The following is a 24,463-nucleotide window of genomic DNA, read 5'->3' on the forward strand; positions in this document are numbered from 1 at the left end:
GAATAATTAGGTCTCCTCCAAGATATACGCTTCCCAGATAGCAATCCATTAGAGCATAGCTAATTCGCTAATGAGGCGCGGCAATCTGATATCGTTAATCTAATGATAAGAAATTCGAAAGCGGAATAGGCTATTAAAACTTTTCGTCGCTACAAATCACCGGAACATCCACGCGGCAGATTTTCAGCAATTACGGGTTATTATCTCTCTGATCATTGCGGTTATTACAAGAAGCTGTCTTAACGTTGGCTATGTGGCGGTAGGCTGGAAAGAGTCGAACGCCGCCTCTACACCCAAGGGAGGTAGACCCTCTCATACTTATCCCAAAAAATTTAGACCCATTAGTCTAACGTCTTTCCTGGGCAACGCTTTAGAAAAGCTAGAGGTTGAATATATACGGAGTATGATAACAACTAGCCTTTTCTCACCATCACAGCATGTCTAGACGAAAGACAGATCTACGGAAACCACCTTGCACTCGCTAGCCGGGTTAATGCAAACGCCATAACGCAACCCTTAGAAAATTTTGAACGTAACACTAACGTTGAGGCTACGCTCATCAGAAGAAACATTTCCGCAAGGTTAGGCAACACCACTCTAAGCAGACAGGTCTGCAGAGGCACCCCTAAGGGAGGGTCAAAGTCAAATATCTACATTTCCAAATGAATATTCTGCGCTCTAATATGGTCACGCTTAGAAACAAGACAGAGGGTAGGGGACTCGGAATAAATCCCAATAAAACTGAAGTAATTCTCTTTACAAGGAAACCTACGTTTCCTACAATCCGCCCGCTAACTTTCAAGGGTATAGAGATTTCTTGGGAAGGGAATGTTAACCATCTAGGACTCATATTAGACAGGAAGTTTACGTAGAAATTTTATATTTGTATGTAGAGGAAAGAGTTAAGAAGACCAATGTTGAATTACTTTTATACATTTGTTTCCAAGCATCTCAAGTGCTTTAAGAACTAACCCAAACAGAGCGCGTAAAGTCCTAACCTATTTGTCTGCAGGAAATCTACTAAGAAAACAGGTATGAGACTATGGAAATGGCAACGGTTCCGCTACGCTTTTATATATTACATTCTGTGTAGTTATAACCACGAAATCGACTACTCCATTTCTAAACCCATCATCGGTAGGCCCTTTACGTCGAATAAAACGTCATGAAGAGAGTGGCTAACACCGGATCATGGAGAAGGGAGTATTGCATATATTCCTACGCGGACTACTGCAATGTTTATCAGGCGGAAGTTCCATATATAAAAGAGGGGATATTTATGTTAATAAACATGCCGTAACGAGGAAAACGATTCATGTCTTCTCAGAAGGCCAGGCGTCATTAAATCAAGGAATGCGGTAATGCTAATATCAATGGTTGCACAGGAATGACTGGCAGTTCTAAACGATATAAGCACCGTCTTCAAGGTCAGATTCATATGGATACCGGGAGATATTGATGGAAATTTCAGGGCCGATGAGCTAGCCAAGGAATATAATACAAGGTCTTCCACTGCATGAAACCAGAGGTAAAATTAGGGTACAGAGATTTGGAAGGCAGTTGTCAGCTTTACCTCAGAGCAGAGCAGGCTTTTTAGGTAAACAGTTCTTTAGGAATAAACCAATCCTACATTTCATAAGAGCTCCCGTGTTTCACATTGTTATCATACGATCTACGAGATCTAAGTGAATTGGTTATTTTAACTGACCAGCACATTAAGCTAACCTAACCTAAGAGTACTTACATATATATGTAGTACTGATCAGAGCTGCCATTTATCAGCGTATCAAATGCGGAAATAAATTTAAGTGTGCCATGTAAAAATTCTTCCAAAAACCTTTTCAGTTCGAACTTACCGTTGCTTTTTCGGCGATTGCATTCACACAAGTGTAGGTAATATTAAACAAAGCACTCACCCATAAATACTTACATACAATTCATGCTAAATTCTTATGAACTCGGAATAAGTAACTTCAGTTGCTTAGCGGAACAAATTTTTTTTTGGGAAATTTGAAAACTTGAGTCATCCAATTGTTTTCGCAAAATAACTAAAGGAGAGGTTACAAATTTAAACATTTTCAAGATCATTCGATGGACATGAATTTTTACTGCGGCTTATAAAGGTTATAAAGTGCATTCCATTGATATAAACGCTTTTGTTTAAATTGCATTATCTCATATAATTTATTTGCCACATTTTGCTTATTCGCGTATTTTTCCTCTTTCTCATTTAATTTGCAACAACATTCAACAAAAAACAAACTATAAAATCACAAAAATGCTACTATCAATTCATCAACCAATTAAACACATACCGCCCCCCACTTGCTGTGCCCAATGAAATTAAAAAAAAAAAAAAAAATACATCCAACATTGTAAACATTTACTTCTGTACATACACTCTGAACCACCTTGCGCGCAGCTTCCTCACAAACGCCACGTACCGACTGCCACCACAACGGCAACGTTTACAAATTTCGTGAACGTTTGGAGATCGGCTGCGAACAGATCTGTCACTGCGATGAAGGCGGTGTGATGAATTGCAAACCACGTTGTCCGGAGCGCAATCACACGCGCCTCGATAAGTGTGTGTATGTGAAAGATCCCAAGGACGTATGCTGCCAACTGGAGTTGTGCGATGTCACACTCGACGATCACGAACAGACAGCATCCCCACCCACAGCGCAAAATTCGATTGGCGACGAGCAATATGGCCCCGAGGAAGCGCGTGATCTCTCCGGTGGACACGAGCAGCTCGATTGCGAATACAAGGGACAACATTACCGCGATGGTCAACAATTCCACGATGGCTGCGAACAGCTATGCATTTGCACGCTCGAAGGTGTACACTGCGCCAAGCTGCAATGCCCCTCAACTTTCGGTTTGGATTTGCTCAATCCACATTGCTTGCGTTGGGAACCGGAGCCAGCTGATTTTGAAGCCAAGGCACCGAATTGCTGTCCGGAGAAGATGCGTTGTGTGGATAACGGCACCTGCGCTTACTTGGATCACACATTCGACAACTGGTCACCCATACCGACCAATCTTACTGGTGAGTAGCGTTATAAGCGCAAGCGCAAGCGCACACGTACTGTACATTTAATTTACACTAACAATGCTATCAATTCAAACAGTCAATTAACACTAACCGCATTTTCTTTTTTCTTTTCTTATTTTTTTTTTTACATTTCTCATTCACGCTGCGTTCGCCTCATTGCGTTGCTTCCGTGTGACAGGTTGTGAGCAGCATTGCTATTGTGAGAACGGTAAAGTTGAATGTCGGCCAGCTTGTCCGCCCGTGCTTGCCTTGCCGCCGCCCGATTTGCCCTGCCATCCGGCACAGGCACGTATTCTGCCAATTCCAGACGATGAGTGCTGTAAACACTGGGCCTGCGCGCAATTTGCGCCCAAACTGAGTGGCGGTGATGGTGTTGAGACTTCCACTGCGTTGCCACCACCAATGCATGGAATTAATGATCTAAGCGGTAAATATTGGAAACAGTTTTTAAGTTATATAACATCGTAGCTCGTTTCAAAAGGTTTGCAGGTGAGGGAGTAGGCTTAGGTAAACAACGGCATGCGAATTATTGGGATTTATTTAGGAACTTTTAGCTTTAGGGTTGGGTAGCTTGCATGAAATGCCCAGCGCTTAATCCATGAACGCATGAGCAAATATGGTCGACTAATGGACCTCGAAATCTTTTCAACTTATTTTTAAGATATAAATTAACCCCCAGAAAATTTTTAACTTCTTTTTGTGTAGCTTAGCAGAAAATCTGTAATTGCGTCTACTGGGTCCAAAGGTCCAAATCAAAATTTCTGGACTATGTCAGGACCATTTCGCGATTTGTTCCCGACTAGTCTTGAGCCATTTCGGGATCGTTTTGGGACATGTTCGGGATCATCTCGGTGCCTATTCAAGACTATTTTGGGGCTAATTCAGGACTATTTGAGGACAATCTGGGCAGTAGTTCGTGATCATTTCGAGATTTGTTCAGGACTATTGCAGGAACATTTAAGGACTCGTTTCGGATTATTTTGGAAGTATTTAGGACATGTCGAGACTCTTTCAGGACTTACATATTTAGGAACATTTTGGGACTAGTTCGGGTTCAGTTTTGGACTATTGAGGTACCGAAATGGTCCATTTAAAGACTTGTTCGAGACAATTTTAGAACAAGTTCGCGACTTATTTGACCGTTTTGACAGTTTCGAGGCCTTTTAAGTACTATTTCAGGGTAATTTCGAGCCTATTTAAGGCCCATTGGGGACTAGATCGGCACTGTATCACGCATCAAATTTTATGATTACCTGGTGCTCACGGCTGTTTTTTTAAGCCTCTTCTAGCCTAGCTTTTTTCCAAATTTTGTATACCTCCCAAAAAATAGATTTTCTCAAAGCACTCAAAATGAACGTACGTTTTAGAAAGGGTCACCTCGTTCAACCGAAATATCTTACCAGGGAGCCAGCCGATCTAGCGAAAACATTGCTGGCAGACAGACCCACTTTGTCATTGGTACCAGTTCACATGCAGAAGTGCACTGTTTGGCTATTCCTTGGTCTACAGCTACAAACACTCCTTTGAAGTCGTCACACGGTTGCTCTTATGATCGAGTGTGAACAGTCGCGGCATCCATCGTGCGGATTACTTTTTCATGTCCAAGAGATACCTTTATTTTCAGGATTCGATCGATGACTTCCGTCGTGACGACCTCTTTGAACGAACTCAACATCCTACGTTACTTGTGCTGGTACCATAACAACGGAAATCAATAAACCACTTATTATTCATTGAAATCGATGGTTCAGCACAGCATTTATGAAGCTTTCCTTGGGCCTGAATTGGCGCCTATCTATCTGAGAAAATGTTTACGGACGATCTCGCGGTTGAATGGTGTTTTAGGCATTTTACCGTAACTAAGTAAACACTTCAGTTTGCCCAATGATAGTCCTTGAACCTACTTCGTATTCCAACTTCAATTCGTCAGTAAGTGAAGCTACGCGCTTCAAACTCTGAGTCTCAATACAGCCACAGCGGCTCGGTTGCGGTGCGCGGGGTTTATAGTTGTTCAAGGTATTTAGTATGGTGCAGTCGGTAGGCAGCGGTTTTCCAGAACCCTAAACCCTGACACCTGCCTCCGTTTGGGTAGGATGTCATTGCACTCGGTGTACAGCAGCTGGACACTGAGTTTGAAAGTCACCAGATTGGTGCTCCATATGAAATACTAGTTTTTGAAGACAGGTAGGGCCAGACAAATTCAGTCGGTGATGACATCCCCTGTTACCGTGCTGCCACAGGACATTCTTCTCAGCTCTAAAGATTTTCTAAGCATTTAGTCTTGTTGGCCCATAGTACTTGAGGACAAAAAAAAAGAAAAAATAATAGAAGAAAATATTCATTTCCCATTCGCAGAATTTCCAGACTCTTTGATAAATCTGAATACAACTGCAAATAAAACCCTCTATACTATTGTGCTCGTCTCATCATATTCTGCCGCTTGGATTATGTCTAAAAGCCTCTTTTCCAGGGGCCTTAGAACAGCTTGGCAATCAGCTCCATTTCCATTTTTCGTGTTGGAGTCATCAGTATATAATATTTTTGTAGAGCTCCCGAATAGAGTACCTTCATCTTTCCATTCTTCACTTGGGACCAAAAACGAAGGGTATTGTTCGGGCAACCTTCTAAATAACTCTCTGTGCATGAAACTAGTATCGCCGTGCAACAATCCAAACAGCTAGATCTAATGTTGTACTAATAGTGCCCGTAATGTCAATACACACTCGTTTGCAGTTTGTTTATCATAGAAATCGTGGTTTTGACCAAGATTCCTCGCCGCCATACTACAGCAGAATATGTGATGCTCACTTTGAATGAAGCTGCCCAAACCAAAATTACTACAGCTGGACTCAGACCATAAGCCTGACACTGTCCGCAAATGTTCAATACTCGATTCTAATTTCAGCTTGACGCAAGTTTGAGACCTTCAAATTTTTTCTCAGCGGATGACAGCAAGATTATGCACAGTGCATCATTAATTCATCTCAATCAGAATTACCTGTAATTTTTCTACAGGCCTGGCGCTAGTGCACAAGCATCATCAGCCTCAGCTTGAATGTGGATCGCAGTCTTGCATTTCCATTAATAGATAATCGTTCAGAACCGCCAAATGCCACAAGGGAGCGGTGCAGCCATCCTAGATTTTTTCGGCTACATTTAGCTTTTTCTATTTAGGTTCTTTTTAGGTTTAAAAAAAAAGTTAGCTTTTTTAGCTATTTACTTCCTTCACTATATATATTAACCAAGGACATGAATTTAATCAAAAGAAATACCAATGCTGTCATTGTTTCGAAATTTTGCAAAATCTCTCCGAAATAATGTACATTTTTCATTCTAACAAATATGCCCGGTTTCAAAAGTCATAGGCTTTCGTGCACTCAAATGAGTGGACGAGAGGCAGTCGTTATGAAAAAGCACTTGTGAACTGCAAGATGAATGAGTGAAGATTAACGGAAGGGTTGGTAAACAGATTATTTGTGTAGTGAGCTCTCCACCAACCCCAAATATAGGCTTCCAGACCTCTATCGCGTTTTCCAGGCAGAGGTAGCTGCCATTAAAAAGTAGTTAATTGTAGTAAATATGAGTCAGGGCCCTATGTTCGCCCACTGTGCGCGCAAAGCTAATAGGGTTATGCTTGACCTCTCCTTCAATTACCTCTTATGATTTCCCAATCAGACCATAGCGATATTGCAGGCAATTACATTGTGTGGGTTGGCCAGGAAAATCACCATCGAATCGATCTTACCGAAAATATTGAGATGGTGAGTACCTTCTCGGTCCCATAAAGCCGAACCTCTAAATTACGGAGGGTGGATTGACGTTACGCTGTCCAGTCAGACTAAATACCACACAGGATCCTCAATATCCCAGCTGTATAGTCGATGATAGGGAGGAAACATCTTTAAACTTTCTCCTAACACATTAAATCGTACTGTCTATCCAGTCCTAAGGATCTCTTCGGGATTGACATCTGTCGACTGCGAAATATCTTTCGTTTAAAGCATACATCGTGTTTATCTTAAACTTAGCAGTTAGCTTCCTCTTCTTAGCTTTGTTTTCTTCGCCGTTTAGTATTTTTTCTGAAAAAGTTCTGGTAACACTGCAAGGAAGGCCAACCCGTGTCATGGTGCATGGGCTATATTTTTCTATATATCTATTTTATCTATTCCGGATAACATGAAGTGGATCCATGTTATGATTGTTTCGACAACATAAGCAAAGTAGAGTTTCAAAACGTACTCTCAACTTGCCTCTTATTTTATGTTAATCCGCAACCTCCCCTCGGTCTATTTTTATTTCAAAGTCTTTGCGTGTTCACGAGACATTCCCATCTACTAAAACCTTAGATTTATAGGGCAATTCTGGCTAAGATAGTTGTAAGTCTTGTGAAAGGCAATTTAAAGACAGTAGGCAAGATTGTTTGAAAAGTTTTGTTTATTCTGCCACGAAAGTCTTACATATAAAAGCTCCCTTGCTAAATTGGCAGTGAAAAGATTTTTTCAACAGTTCCAAATGGAGATTTACTGTATATCAATAGCCGAGTGAACAAAGCACTGAGTACGAATCTTCGGGCAGTGGAATTATTATTTTTATTTCATTGCATTTTCTTTCAATTTTTGGGTTTTAGTTTTTTTATGGAGACTAGACATTTTTCAATATCATTTAAATGTTAGAAACTTATTTTATGTATTTTGTATTTTTTTAGATTTCATTGTTTTAAAAAGAAAAACATATGCATTTTTTATTATTTAGATTTAGATTTAGGCGAGTATTTTATTCATTTATTTTATATATATATATATTATTTTTTAATGCAATTTCCCTTTAATTTTGAGATTTTATTGTTTTAAAAAGAATTTTTTTTTAATGTCATTTAATTTTTAGAATTTATTGAGTATCCTTTGTTCAATTTAATTTTTTATAAATTCTAGGCTCTATTGTTTCAAAATGAAAATGTTCTTTTGATTTCAATTAATTTTCAGGAACTTATTTAATTTTTTTTTTTAATTTAATTAGTTTTCAACTTTTATGTATATATTTTAATTTCATTTATTTTTTTAGAAAGTTATTATTTTTTCTTCTTTTTATTTAATATTTTTGTAAGTTAATTACCTTTTAGTTTTTAGATTTTACTGTTTTAAAAAATATTCTTTTTATTTAATTTAATTTTTAGAAAATCATTTTTCAATTTTTTTATCATTTTTATTCTTCATTGTTAAAAACAAAATATATATATATTTTTAATTTAGTATTTTGCCGGCTCGAGGTGAATTTTAAACAAATGTTTTATGAAAATACAAGTTTTTTTGGTGTTTCTTTTCGATATATTTCGGTTACGCTTCGGTAACCGTCCTCTGGACAAATTAGTTTACACGTCCGCACTGTTTGACGTGGAGTTTGGAACTTGCGTTTTCATAAAAAAAAATAAAATTTTAAATTGACCTCGAGCCTGCAAAATACTAAATTATAAGTAGAATGGTCGCTAAAACCATCAGTATATATTTTTAATAATTTAGATTTTAGAAACATATTTTTTATTTGAGTTTTTTCTTTTCTAATTAAATTTTCCTTTAATTTACACATTTTGTTGTTTTAAAAACAAAAGTTCTATTTAATTGAAGTAATAATTTTTTTTTATTTTATTATTTTTTTATTGAATTTGCCATTATTTAGTATTTAGATTTTATTGTTTCAAAAAGAAATTGTTTATATCATTTACGTTTTAATATCCTGTTATTAATTTTTTTTTTATATAATTTTTTAAATTTAATTTTCTTTTAGTTTTTGTATATTATTGTTTAAAAAAATATATTTAAAAAAAGTATATTTATTCATACATATATATTTTTTTTGTATTTTATTAAATTTTTTGAGAACTGTTATTTAATTACTTGTCATTTTTATATTTTTATTTATGAAAAAAATATTCTTTTAATTGTATTTTTAGAAAACAAAATATCGCCTCCTCCTAAGCAGATCTTTCCATTAAGTCTTTCTAAAGACAAAAAAGAGTTTTCAAGATAGTTGCCAGAATTGACAATTTTCTTACGAAAGACTTTTGCCTTAGTAAACATACATACATTACCAAATTCCATGGGGGACTTTGGGGTTTTTTATTCCCTATCTGTGTCTTCGAAAGTAAAAAATATTCTTCCTCTTTACGAGTTTTAAATTTCTACAACCAAATTGAGCCGAGAAAATTTCGATATCATTTACTTGAAAAGGAGTTCGAATTAGAATCCGCATTTGGAAAATTTCCGTTAGATGTCAATAAATTACTAAAAAAAAATAGTCATAGTAATGCAAGTATTTCACCAGATATTTTAGTCTTTAGGTAGTAAGAAATAGCAAGAATTTAGTCCAAATGTTGCATGCAGATATCTTCAAGACTAACCTTTCTCTCCTTATATAAATAGCGCATAGCTAATTTTTTTACGATTTAATATCGATTTGAGACATTTTTGAAATATTTTCATAAACTTCATTTCATATGTGCTAATAAATAAAACACCTAAGCATGATTACGTCATTAGATCAGATCGTTTTTGGTTGGTAAAAAATAAAGCTATCGTTACATATGTATATGTAGGTCCTTGTGATCGCTGATTGTTTAGGACTATTTACATTTGCTTTTTTCGGGTATTTTTAATGGAACTCAAATCATTTATTATTATTTACTAAATTCTAATTTATTATTTGTACTTTTTTCTTTTATTCGTAACTCTTAATGCGCTTCATATTGTCTTGTGCACTTACACAAAATCGCATCTAAATGCAAACTTTAAATCTAAATAAATAAAAAAATATTAACATCATCGAATGCATAAAATCAAATCGTCTTCTTGTAAATAAACAAATCGCCAATGTCACTTAACGTCATAACAACAACCTGTCTCTATCCGACGCATCATTCAACATTCCGCACAGCATCCACCACCGAGCAACCGAACACCACCGGCAGCAGTACAGCGCACGTCTCCAGCGATAAAAATGATATTTACCCAGGCAAAGCGCACGAGAAACCCGCACGACCTGGCGACGCCTTCTACCCAACCCTCGATGGCAAACCGCCAAAGGGCGCCTCAGCATTTGGTGAACTGCGGCCCGAGAAACACGACAAACATGAAAAGTTCGTAAAGAAGCCAGTCATTGTGAAGCCGCAACAGAATGAAGTCAAATACGACGTACACGAGCCGCAAGATGAGCAAGACACCGCGCCACCGGGCTTTGTACCCATACACATTGGCAGACCTGGCGGCGCCATTGTTAATTACAATCCCCACCTGCCGCCAGCTGGGCATCCCGGCCCATATGGCTTCTACAATCCCGCACAGCCACCAAAGGATCATTTCGACCCCTACAATCCTTACGAACCCTACGATATTAGTCCAAACGGCATCGCACAGGGTAAGCCGCCTGCGCCAACTAGTCAATCAGATTTGTTCAACATCTTGGGTGCTGGTTCACCGGCCGCGCACCCACCAGGCATGCTACCAGCGGGCGGACCACCTGGACCAGCACCAGGCTTCAAAGCCACACCCGGCAATTTGCCTCCACACGTGCGCATCGAACACATTCTACAACACTTGCAGCACACGCCCGTGCAGGGTGCCTACAATGGGCCGCAAGGACATGTGAATGAGAGTGGCGCCAATGGACACCCACTGCAGACGGGTCAATCACCATTGCATCCACAATATGTGCCAATTGTACATAGCGGTCTGCCGCCACCACCGCCACCGCACGGTATAGCGATTGTTGATGGTCAGCCGGTGGCTTATGGCGGTTTTCCCGTAGTACCAGGTCTCGGGCAGCCTCCTCATGTGCCACATGCAGCACATTCGGCGAATGTGAATAGCAATAACAATAGTAATTTATTGCAACAACATCAGCCGCAGCCGGCGTCGCCGCCGCAGGAGCAATCGGCGAGTAGTTCAAACACATTTGCAGCGACTACGAGCGCGGTGGGTCTAACCGCGCATTCTACCGAACATGGCATACTGCCTGCTGTTGTCGCCCCAGCTTCTACGCATTCCAGTCAAACAGGTTGATTCATACATAACATAGCCATAGCAGTAGTAGTATACATACGCACACAAGCAGAATTTCATTAACCCTTAAACGGAAATAGGCGAAATATAGAAGCAATTGGCCGCACTAACTCATCACAGATATTTTTTTATAGAACTACCTCATTTTTCAGCCTCAATTAACTAACATAAAAACACATTCATTTGCCTGTCAACGCTTGAAAAACTTAATTGTAATAACAATGTAACAGTCTCATGCGTACTTCAATTCTTCAAACTAACTTTTCTATGTTTTAACAGCCTTGCTAACTAACACACAAACATATGCAATACGACCCAGTTTAGTGAACATAATTTGCTTTGAACTGGATATCAGGTCTCTAGTGGATAAAGTACTTGTCTTAGCAAAACACACACAAGTCCACAAAACCTCAGGAAATTACTTAAAACACTCAGGAAACCCCATTTCCTACTCGATGATACCCACAGCAAGTTTTAATTTCTATCTTTCTCTCTCTCTCTCGCCCTCTTTCACGCTTTTCCTAGGCTTCAACAATCTGCAAAGCGGCATTGAGGTACTCAATCTGGAAGCCATTGATCCGCGCACCATTCGCATAATATTTACAGTACCCCCAACCTATGTCAATCTACATGGGCGCGTGGAGCTGCGTTACACGAACGGCCCTGGCAACGATACCACAACGTGGGAGCAACAAATTTTCGCACCACCCGAAGATCTTATTGCCACCTCTCAGATGGAGTTCGATTTGCCCGGCTTGGAACCCAATTCACTGTACAAAGTCAAGATTACACTGATATTGCGTGATTTGAATGCACAACCGTCGAGTCCGATACTGACTGTTAGCACGCCAGCTGATCGTACGATTACACCACCACCACATATCTCTGATTATCGTCCCGACTTCAAGGACGTCTTTAAGCGTATTGAAGATCCCGAATTGAATGTTAGCGAAACAAACTCTACTTGGTTGCAGCTGACGTGGAAGAAGATCTCCGATGAACAGTTGGAATATGTTGATGGCATACAGTTGCGTTACAAAGAATTGACTGGTCAAATATACTCATCCACACCGCTGGTGCATCGCACGCTCACCACTTACACTATTGAGAATTTGCAGCCAGATACTGGCTATGAAATTGGTCTATTCTATATACCGCTGGCTGGGCATGGTGGTGAACTCTTGGCCGGTCATATGATTAAGGTGCGCACAGCGCCGAAAGTGGATGTATACAACTTCGATGTAACGGTTAATGTGACCAAGGTGAAGTCGCAGAGCGTAGAAGTGTCATGGAATGGTGTGCCTTATCCAGAAGACAAATATGTGAATATTTATCGTGCTATCTATCAGAGCGATGCTGGCAAGGAGGATTCGAGCGTATTCAAAGTGGCAAAACGTGATAGCACTACGGGCACATTGATTATGGATTTGAAACCAGGCACTAGGTATCATCTGTGGTTGGAAATGTATCTGACAAATGGCAATATCAAAAAGAGCAATGTGGTGAACTTCATGACGAAGCCAGGTGGCTCAGCGACGCCAGGAAAAACTGGTAAGTGCAGTGAAATTAATGTGATGGACACATTTTTGTAGGTAATATTCATAATTGCAAAATCCTTTTTTCTTCTGAAGTTTTTAATGCTTTCGAAAGGATGCATACATTCTTCAGGGACTTGGGTAATTACAAAATTTTTAATATATTTAGAAATTAGTGAAAAGGTAGAATTTATAGGAGTATTCAGATAATATCTCAAATTTAAGTTGGTCAACTACAGAAATAAATTCAGCAACCGATAGTATTAATATAATTAGGGTAGTTTGCGTTGGTCCCCCCTAGTTGTGGACACACGTAGACATGATAGAGGTCGTGATTTGTGATACCACCATATTTTGAACGGCAACCACTGCTCCGTTGAAGAAACGACGCGCGTAACCAAAAGTTCTGCAGCGTTTTTTTAAGTACAAAGTGTACAGTTCAAGAAGGATCAGGTGGTATTTTTTGTCTCTCTACGTGAATTCGGCCCTGTCAGGATGCCTGCCAAAAGTAAGTGCTCGGGCTTTAAAGCATAAGGTTCTCCTTTGACCGCCCATGAGCCCTCCTCCTCCTCCTGGGTCTGAGGTACCTTGGAATTGTGATTGTTCTTGTTTTCGCCTAATATTTGCCGAGCTGAAATGCGGTCCTGGAAGATTGAATGCAGCTGATCACTGACACTCCACTCGACCTCTCACCACTAATTACATTTCAAGCAAATTCTTGCTCGTCAGTCCGGCAGCCACGTTGTTTACCATAATGCCTCTGTAGCCTGATACCTATAAAAGTTTAATTACAAGGGCATTCCGATGCCATTGAGAGCGAGGTCCGGCATTCCCTGATCAATTCTGAGCGCTCCATGGGAAATCTCAATGCCCTAGCTATCTCTTAGGTATTAGAGTAAAAACTTATTTCCTTTATTTACGCCATACTCTTGAGCGATATGTCTAGTCAGCTGTGGTCCATCCCATAAAAAATTCACTGTTCCCCTTATCGCCACAAGGATGATTTCCTTGACTTAAAGTGTCATTCTGCGTCAGTCCCCAAAATGGAAATGGTCTGAAATGCTGATGAGGGCATGCCTTTGTATGCGCTCTAGCTTCTTAACCCGCCCTTATTCGCGCATTTGTTTTAGTACGTCGTTACTCGCGCGGTGTCGTATACACCCCAAGCCAATTTTAAAGCAATTGTTTCCTAGTTGAATGAGCGGACGCAACCAGCTTGTATCAGCTGATAAAGTGGGTCAATATACTGAGTTATTAGAGTATTCAGACACAAGTAGCAAAACAAATATAGCCGAGGGTTAACTAGGCTTAGATAACCTCGCTCTGGTTCTTGTAGGGTGTCTAGAAACAGACCCTAATCTGAATCTCCGCTATCAAGTCGTTTACGGCCGCGATACAGACCAGAGGCTAGAGTTCTATACTTTTCGGGATGTCTCTGTTCACTCTACGCTGCAGGTACGCGTTTTCACAATTAGCTGCGAAAGTTCTGCCACTGAACAAGTCGTAGATTAGCTTTATGAACTTGCTCTCAACCGCGAGCTTATCTCGTAATTCAACTATTACCTCCATCAGGACGTAGTTAAATCCCTCTCGGCGTCGAGGAAGATCTCTTTTGTAGCATCTTTATGCACGAATGTTTCCTCCACCCACTTCTCGATTGTAAGCAAAGCAATCTCCACAGACCTTCCACTGTTATAAGCATGTTGACCTCTAGATAGACGATCTCGAAAATGCGGTTTCTTATATGCAGGGCAATTATTCTCTCCAGCGCTTTCAGCAGAAACAAAAGTACTTTCACAGTAAGTTAAACATGAGATCCCTTCCTTCGATACTCCCGCCGCCCTTTCTAGCTTTTAAGATATGATGCCATACGGCCATGGAAATTGAAGGGTTATAACGAGTTTATTACACATGCCGGGCTACGATTATCCTGATCCCTTGCCCATATGGAGGCTTCCTCCTCACTGCTAATAGTCCAGTTTCCTAGTAATTTTAGCTCTGCTTTTGAGATGTTTTGTAACTTCTCGAATTGATGCGCTAGAGTTTCCCTGGTCTCCCATTCACGGCACTCCTGCCCCGGTCCGCATTAATGTTACCGATTTTTGTGGTTATCTCACTACATCCAGCCCATACTTTCGTCATTTTCGTTGTACAACTGTAACAGTGGCCTTTGAAGACTGTTCAAGAGTCAAACTGGTAACGCTTTTGGCAGTCTCATCTGCTATTTCATTACCCTATATTTCTTTATGTCGGGATACCGAATAAATATGCGGCCTTCTGTTTGCAGCCAGCATGCCAATGGCCTCCCGGCTGTGGAGGATGTTTTTCGATGAAATGCTATATAAGGTAACAACTTCCTTAATTGCCGCTTGACTGTCTATGTAAAATTATACTTTTGTGCGTGTTGGCTAGCTCTGCTGCTATCCACATTGTGAAAACCTCTTCTTGAAATATGCTGCAATCGTCAGGTAACCTTACAACCCGCCTGACGTTCAGTTCCTGGCCGTATGCTCCATCGCCCACTCCCGTTGCGACTTTAAAACCGTCACTGAAAATGTTTGGAGATCTACGGCTAGGTTTCATTCCATTGCGCCATCCCCCCTCCTTGGCACTTAAAGCCAGTTGTCGTATAATCTATGTTGCCTGTGATTCTTGCCTAAATTGAGCTGTGTTCAAAATTTAATTTCCCTATGGCCGCCAATCTACCTGTGGATTTAGCAGCGGTTGAAGTAGACCTCAAATCGGTATTCCACCAAAGCACCATAGAGTATTGTTGGTTGAGTGTTGCTGTGTAGGTTTTCCGCGATTAGGTAAGTGGGCGGATTCCTTTCAGAGCAGCACTGGGAGTTGATCTCAACCTTCTTCGTTGGGCCGGGGCATGAGTACTTTTTTGCGGCATTCTACCACACCAAAGCGCCATAGAATTGTATTGGTCTCTATATTGCTGTGTAGCAATGCATCCCGACAGGTGACCCCAAGGGACTCCCAGCACCATTTTGCAGGCATATAGGGCGTTATTGGCCTTCATTCCTCGCTATCTAAGACTACTCTCATATACCTTGTGTGGTATTTAATTCAAAGCTTGATGCTACCGAGCCGCGTGAGCCTACATACTTGGAGCTTATGGTGGCTGTCACAGAATCCACCGTAGTCCAATTTTTCGTGAAATCCACGAGAGTGCGATCACTGAATCTGAATTGCTGCGAACGCGTATATTCAAAATATGCGCTACGTTCGTAGCTATTCGAATTCAACGATAGCGTTTTCGTCGATTTCACGAAAAATCGGACTAGGATAGATTCTGTGTTAGCCCTGTTAATCTTCTTGTATCAGGACCGTATTTTACTTTTGTTCCCGAAATGCCAAAATTTTTAACTACCTAGATTTTGTAGGGTCGCATCGTCTGACTTTTTGTATTTTTAAGCCATTAACTTTGTTTCTCATCAATTTAGGAAAACTACTCACAGCCAGTGCTGGTAGTGATCAACCAATTGGTGATTACTATGGTCCACTTGTGGTTGTTTCGGTAGTTGCTGCTTTGGCAATCATGTCCACAATTGTGCTGTTACTTATTCTAACCAGAAGACGTGTACATCAAACGGCGTCGATAACGCCACCACGCAAAAATGATGCCGCCTATGACAATCCTTCGTACAAGGTGGAAATACAACAGGAGACAATGAGTGAGTAGTGCAAAAATTTACTTTTTTATTGAAATAAAAATTTAAAACATTTCTATTTTACAGATCTGTAGCATTTCTAAGCTACCGAGGCGTGCGTGACGGGATGCAACGCCTCAACAGGCCTGGAAGCCTAAACAAACGAATCCTAGTTGCGTTAGAAATTAGGAACGCTCTCTTATTTTTTCCAGTTAATTTTTATATTTTTTTGATTTAAAAAGTTTTAATTTTATTTTATGTTTTTAATTATATACGCTACTATTGTAAATATTTTTACATTCAGTTGCACTGAATCCATATTTTGTCTTCTTCATATTTTGTCGTCAATGAATTGATTAACCCTTATGTGAAACAAGCTACTTTTTTGTGTTTCTATGGATATTCGAATGTAAACAGTGCCAACAATATAGAATATTGAGAAGAACTTTTTTCTGTTTTGGCATGCACTTGACTAAATAGATGTTGTAATTTTGTAAGAAATATGTATATGAAGTACTTAACGGTTGTAGTACTGTGCATAGATATTAGAAGAAATAAAAAAAAAATAAAACATATTTTCGATAAAAGCCATTGCAAAAGAAAATTTTAAGTAGTTACTTTAAAGAAGAATTAAACTCAGTTTATTTTTTCCTAGATTTAGGTGTCAAATGTATGTATAATTTTTTAATAAATGTAAGATTTTTTTTGCTTTCACGTTTTTCTTGCTTTTAATCATGATTCAAGGGCAATTCGCTTGTAAATAGATAGTAAATAATAGAGACTTACAAATCAGAACGTTTTTGGCGTAAAATGAATTAAAACATGGACTAAATATTTGCACATGCATAGCTGTAATTTACCGCCAAAAGTTAGCAAAAACTTAATTTTTAAATCTTTTAGCTACAGAGACACGTTTGTATAAATTTTTATTGGAATTTAACTTGTTGAAAACATTTTAACTTTTTTTTTTAATTACAAAAATAACCGTCAGCATCAACAACTTTACCAAATAATGTTAATAACAAGTTGCAACAATTTTTCACTACAATTTTATAATTGTACACTATTTCAGTAAACTATTTTTAATTTTCCAAAATTGATTTTATTTATTTTTGTCGTTTCCCAAATTACAACAAGAAAAATATAATAATGTTTTAATTTTTTCAACTACACATTTGGTATTTGATTGCAATATTTTTAACCCATTAAATTAGTTTAGAAATTATATAATGTTCTTTGTAATTTTTACTTTTTAATTTACTTGCAGCTACTACGAAAGTTATTTAAAAAAAATTAATTTTCATAAAATTTCTTCCCCTGCACGCACAAATCCCGTAATGGCGTTGTAAATTTTAGCTTTACTCCATACATGCATACATATGCATGTAGTTATTATCGGAATTACTTATGTATATAAGTATAATATAAATACAAATTAAAAAGAGAACACAGTCCATGTATTTATCTATATATATAAATGAGCGAAAGCATATAAATACAAACATACATGTATAGCTAGTTTGTATCCTAACCCAACATTGAGTGAGCCGCCCAAACAAAACACCAGTTGCAATAGCCAGTGACAATCCCAAAAATTTATTAACAATTTAAGAAAATTAAAAAAAATATGTTTTTTGAACAAAACCCTTTAAGTGAAATGAAATGTAATAGTGCTTTCGCAAAAAAAAACAAAAACTACATTTGAATACTCATATCCAAATACATACATAAGTGATTGTATGTTTGTACAGTTGTAAGCAAAGAAATTGAGCGAAACCTTTGAAAAAGTAAAGTAAAATGGTTGCCAATCGTTAGTGGAGAGCAAAGTTTAAGATTTTAATTTAAGCTGATATATAATATGAATCTTGTAATATGCGATATACATACATATGTATACTTTATAAAATAAATAAAGACGATAAAATATACTTATAAATAATAATAAAAATAAATATATACACTTTATTTTAAATCGAAAAGGACCAAAAACACAAAAGTAAGTGCGGGAACTAGGCAAAGGAGATGACATTGGCAAAGAGTTTTGATTTTGATCCAAAACGATAAGCAGTTGCAGTGCCTTATAAAAATAAAAAACGTTTGTACATGCATAAATTTTGCTGAAGATGTGCGCAGTTTCCAAGAAAAATATTAAGGATCTGATCCGGTACAGAGTCCTTGGCGGTATATGTCATAAAACACTTAAAAAATAAGAGACCAAACTTTTGATGTGTTTAAACTTTAATAAATCTAAAAGTAAGCAAGTCACTTACTTCATGGTTAGATCAATCTTTTAACTTTTTCAAAAACTACAATTAACAATCAGAGCACATTGCATATCAATAAAAGACCACAATCTCTGTGGGAAGATTTTCGCACCTTAAGGGTATAACCTTAAATAGAGGTTATTAAAGTCCGGCTGGGTAGAAAGAGCTTCCTTGAAACTAAAAAATTTATTAAGATTTTGTTCTCTTACATACATAAATCTTGAAAGAGCTCGCTCCGAAAAATTTTTCTCAAAATTTACAAGTTTTTCCAAGAAGTCTTCGCCAGAATTTGAATGCGTCTTTCTCCTCCCTTCTTTGTATTCGCAAGAAATTAAAATGATTAATATTAGGTGAATTTATTGCTTTATGGGTATATGCTTTGTAAAAGCCCAGCAGACCACGGTTTGAACACTGTCCATGTCAAAAAAAAAAGAAGCGCAACCTATTCATTGAACCCCCCTTCTTCTCTTAAGCGAAGTACTTTAACTCAACACTCTGGGTGCGTTCCAAAATGTCAAAATACAAAGCATCAGTCTCTTTTATTTCTAAGCCACACTAGAAGAAAAAGCCTAACTTGCGCAACCTAGTAGAAAACTAGCATCTAACCGTGGTTGCGCACATTTGGCATTAAAATCTACTGAGGTCTAGAAATAAAAGAGACTGATGCTTTGTATTTTGACGTTTTGGAATTCACCCTTTTATTGAAATAACAATCGCACTCTTGCCAAAATTTAAGAACCCGGCAAAGCCAATTGTATTGTAATTGTATGTATTTAAGCACCTCCACGGTAAATCTCATCATTACTTTTTTTAATTAAAGCTTAGTAAGTAATTTTACTTTATAGTATATAATAGTATTTTACTTTATTTATTAAGGACTTATTGCGTTACCTTTCTAAGCAGCTATGTATTTAATATCTAATCATGTCTTCCATATTTTCACAAATGTAGTCACTTTTTCACAACATCTTTACTGGTGGGAAAATAGTATTTTCCGCTAGATTTTTCACGCACACTATAAACACCACAAGAACACTTTGTATTCGCAAACGTTATTATTTACATATATATTTCATCAGTAAACTCTTTCCATTCAATTATTATTTGAACAATATTATAAATATAGCGAGATTTATTTAAAAAAAAAGGCACTTCACACTTTTTACGGAAATCAACTAATTTCGACGACAAAGAAAGCGGAAACTGTCAACCAACGGATAACTTCTGCAGGGTTGCATTTTGTCATCAATAATATTGACGAATCAAACAAGATAATTATGTCCCATTTCACATAGGCCAACCATTGACTTGTTTCTCGGTAATTAATTGATTAAAGGAATTGGAATGTTAATAGGAAATCTAAAAATGCCCCACGACTACATAACCGTACCGATTCAAATTAATGTAGATGCGACCGAGGACTGTCACTCCAGCAGCGCTTCCAAAAAATCCTCAGGGAATTTTGATGGCATTACAAAAACAGCCATGGAACTTTCTTTCACTACTACTTAGATAAAGGTAAATATTCTACGGACGAGGAATGGTAAAAGAAATATGCGGAAATAGTAATTCCAAGTTTCTTAACCAAAATGTTACCTAAATTGTTGGGTTTATTTATTAATTTAACTAAAACTTTGTTAGCTTGAACACTTTTGAAAGCGGGTGCAACGCTGAACGAAATGCTGCCAAAATTTCGTTATGAACAAATTTTTTAAATTATATATGTACGTACATACATATGTTGATGAAAGTGCAAAAATAGGTAATAGTTTGCTATTCTCAGAGTCTTCGTAGGATGTCTGTTGTATTAATGAAACAGAAAATTAGCGCTGTGGCACTCACATGATCATCGATTCCACATAACTAGTATCATGCGGGAAAGCCCTACAAAGGACCACCGCTTCAACGTACCTCCAAATACTACAATTATAACGACAACATTATCGCTGGGGCCGCCACATAAACAAATGTCGAGTTAATCAGGCAGGTTCTGCAATTCACTTTCGAGGGATTTGCAATAAAAATCAGCTTTGAATTCAAATTGGCGGGGTTGAAATTCACTCGGAAGTGCATTGCAGAACATGCCGGAATATGCAAATATTAGACAATCATTTCCAAAAATTATGTGCAACGTTGTGTTAATTTTAAGTGAAATACAGCCTTTATTACCAAGTTCATTTAAAATGCAAAGCATTTATTTATATGTATATACAATGGAAATGCCATTTGATTTATAAGCCTCACTTATGTATGTATTAATTTAAAACTGATTTAAAAAAATATAAACCATGTACTTTTGTGGAATACATGCATACATATATAAGAAATAAAACCACATATACGAATTGGAACTCTGCTATAACTAATATTTAAGTTTTCGAAACATTCACAACCTCCTTGCACTGCTCGATAACACTATTCTGTTCCGTATCACTCGTGGAGGAAGATGACGCCGTTGTTGTCGACGACGAGTCACTAGCATCCTCGCCACTCTCCGTACCGCCCTCATCGTTGCCATCGTCATCGTCAACATCCTCATCGTCTTCATCATCACCATCATCTTCTGTATCGTCGTCGCCTTCTTCCTCTTCACTGGCCGAGCTGTCACCCAAATGTATGTCCGTAATTAATTCCTTCAACAACTCAGTCTCAATTTCTCCCAAATCTAAACGTAAATGCTTCTTGCAAACATCTAGTAGGACGTTTTTCAAGTTGCGCGCCAGCAATCGCAAATGCGTCTGTCCACTGCTACTATTATCCGCGACATACCGTATATAATCCTCAATATAGTAGCGATTGAAAATTTCTTGATTGCAATCGCTGCTGGCGAAAATTGCATGTGTTTGCAACAATTGTTTCAATACCCACGCTGGATTTTTTTGCAAACCATCAATTGCATCCTGCACGCATATGCGCCCTAAATCATAATTCCGATAGAGTGGATAAATGAGCGAACGTCGCAGGAAACTAACTACAACATCTTTGATGCTTTCGAAAGGTTCAAAGTAGCTGAGCGTAGCTGAGAGTATGTTACGTGTCCAAGCACTTTCGCAGGTTGGCTCATTTGATGTGCAACTGTAAATGGGAAGCGATATTGAAAATTCACACACTAAGTACTTCATAAAATATGAGCTTACCGTATGTCATAGCAAATGGCCAATAGTATGCTTATAAGGCCACAGTCGACCTCAGTCTGTTCGTAGTTATAGGACAGTGTATGTTCTTGTGACTTCCGGGTCAAATTGTGCAGTAGACACTCTTCGTCGCGGGTTAATATGGAATCTAAAAAAGCCAGGATAGCATTTAGAAGAAAAAAGTTAGTATAGATGTAGCAGACAAGCATTAAAAAAGCGAATTTAATTTGAGAATAATATATGAACAAGTTACGCATTCGTTTATATGCTAAAAATATTAAACATTTCATACCTCCGAAGTTGTTGATATATTTCATTGGATTCTCATGTCCTTCGGGCACCTGCAACTCAACAAAATTCAATTTGTACTGGTCCCGTGAGAAATTCTTAAGTTCGTCTATTTCGCGATCTATGGTACGTTGCAGAGGACTAACCGTATGCGGTTCGGGCATACGCGCTACAGCAGACATGTCATCCTGCATCGAGACACAACTTATTAAAAGGTAAGTAATAATTTTTAAATGCAACTTACAACTCCAACCAGATTCTTTTTGAATCTTCCTGCAAAACCATAACCAAAATCTGCTTCAAATTTTAATAGTTCACCACCATTGTCGATTTGTAGTTGGCAGCTATCTGTAATGCGTTTTAATTTCCACAACTCGATTGAGGGAAATAGCGCGTTATCCGATATCTTTTTCTCAATATCACTTTTTTCTGGAAGCGCTTTTTGCTCTTCATTGTTACGTGGTAAGCAGGGCAAATTGACTTCGTAGCTACCCGTTTTGGTATTGAAATTGATAATCAGATTTTTCATATCTTTGGTATCGAATTGTCGCTCCGATAAATAGAAACTAGAAAACAAAAATTCATATAACACTAGTGCAATGAAATTATTAAAATGAAAGCATACCGGTGCAGACGCGTATCTGCATAAATATAAAAGTTGTGATCCTCTACGAAAATGTCACAATTGCGTCGATTTGCCGAGATGCATCGTTTGGCGTCGCCATCTCCCTCGCCAATAACAGCGCGTTTTTGGACTATCGCCACAATTTGCAGTCGACAGACGTTTCCATCGATTGTGTGTTGTATTGTGGTTTGTTCAAAAGTCATTGTAGTTCGAAGTAGAAATTACTAAAAATTTTCACAATTTTGAAACTTCTTCCCGGGAAAAACAACGGAAAAACACAGCCGAAGCGCAAAGCACATTTACTTTTTTTTCGTGACAGCTGATAAATATTTACGAATGTCAGCGTCAAGTGAATTGACAGAGAAGGAGAAGAGAAAGTTGTCAATTAAATAAAATAGGGTATGAACATATTTGACCTGGTGGTTACTTTTACTCTTTTAAATCGGTTTTAAATGGAATGGTCGGTGCAATTAAAATTTCTTAATCGAAGTACATAGGTCCGAGAACAAACGGGCAGTTTTTAATTTTTACTGAAAGTGCTGTCAAACAAATCAATGTTGTCGCATGACGCGATTTTTGGCGAATTTGTACAAAATTATAAAAATCTCGCAAGAAGATATCAAAAACTAATGTATTCTACTGATATGAAGTATTCAAGTTTCAATGCATTAGATATTTTGATAAGCAAAGAAATGTCTGGTAACACAGTTGAAAGTGGAACTTTCTGCTGTTTCATCGTCGCCGGGGATTCGGAATCTTGTATTACATCATTCTTGCTACCATATAGTGTTAATGTGGTAGATTTCAAACCTTGAGTGGTAGATGTGGTAGATACACAAAAAGGTGGCAGATCTATCACAATGTGGTAAACGTCCGATCATTGTATTGGACATATTGGCTGCATTTCTTTATTCATTCTGAACGTTTGGAATAAACTTTTTTGTTTATTTATTCTTTAGAACGTTCCTGATGATATGTTGACGTATATTTCAAACGCATTCTGTTTATTCCGGCTGTGAAATGGGATTATCCGGAATGTATAAAGAAACGCAGCCATTATTTTGTACTCAGCTACCCAATAACAATATGAAACCGGTTTTTATCACCCACCTGCTCTTTCGTTATATGCAATTTACAGGGTGGCCTTTGACGTTATTCTCAATGTATACCCAACACCCAGAGAAAACCTCTTATTTAGTTATATCGGTAAAGATTCAATCGTAAGACCCCTTTCAGCCACGTCAAGTCTTGATTTCAAGTCTGCTCGTTCGTAGGCGAAGGAGGTGAGACGAATGTACTCCTCCCCTCTCTGGGTAACTGGGTTTTAGCGAGTTAACTCAATAACTCAAGCTCCTATTAATGAGTCAGCTCAGTGAGGCGGCACAATTGAGCTATGGCACTCTGCTGTCGAGGTAACAGAGCCTAGAGTTGGTTAGCGCTGTTGTTAGCACTGTTCAGCTGATAAACGCTGTAGAGCTGGTTTGCACTGTAGATCTGTTACAAGGAATAGGGTTGATATGTGCTGTAAAGCTGATGAGCGCTATAGAGCTGGTTTGCACTATAGAGCTGTTAAAAGCAATTTAGTTGATATGTTGGGTGGAGCTGATGAGCACTGTAGAGCTGGTTTGCACTGCGAATTGTAAATTTTCACAACTACCGACTATGTGGCGAATATTTATTGAGTTACTGAGTCATAATTGACTCCGAGAGTGGGACACACTGCTGGGAGGCAGCTCAATAGCTTCTCTCAGCGCTCATTTACTCATCTCTACTTATTACCAATAGGAGTGTACTCGTACGCACAACTATCTAAAGTTTTAGAAAACTTTTACTGGTTTTGCGTTCTCGT

At 38.2% G+C, this 24,463-nt stretch overlaps 2 protein-coding genes across 2 annotated transcripts; one reads left to right on the plus strand and one right to left on the minus strand.

Annotated features, from left to right (window-relative positions):
• Positions 1-683: 683 nt before the first annotated feature.
• Positions 684-11,109, plus strand: LOC118742757 (putative epidermal cell surface receptor). The gene is made up of 4 exons (XM_036475119.1): positions 684-711; positions 2,423-3,052; positions 3,237-3,485; positions 9,986-11,109. Exons 1-4 carry the CDS (start codon positions 684-686, stop codon positions 11,107-11,109), a joined length of 2,031 nt encoding a protein of 676 aa, XP_036331012.1.
• A 9,658-nt stretch (positions 11,110-20,767) lies between these two features.
• Positions 20,768-22,942, minus strand: LOC118741809 (protein SHQ1 homolog). The gene is made up of 5 exons (XM_036473785.1): positions 22,615-22,942; positions 22,234-22,555; positions 21,994-22,177; positions 21,705-21,849; positions 20,768-21,642 (listed from the first exon to the last, which is right to left on the minus strand). The coding sequence occupies exons 1-5, from the start codon at positions 22,815-22,817 to the stop codon at positions 20,937-20,939; spliced, it is 1,560 nt and encodes a 519-aa protein (XP_036329678.1). The 5' UTR covers positions 22,818-22,942; the 3' UTR covers positions 20,768-20,936.
• Between the last annotated feature and the right edge of the window lie 1,521 nt (positions 22,943-24,463).

Source organism: Rhagoletis pomonella, unplaced genomic scaffold (assembly GCF_013731165.1).
Source record: "Rhagoletis pomonella isolate Grant_MI unplaced genomic scaffold, Rhpom_1.0 Rhpom_scaffold_00001, whole genome shotgun sequence".
Lineage (NCBI taxonomy): Eukaryota > Metazoa > Arthropoda > Insecta > Diptera > Tephritidae > Rhagoletis > Rhagoletis pomonella.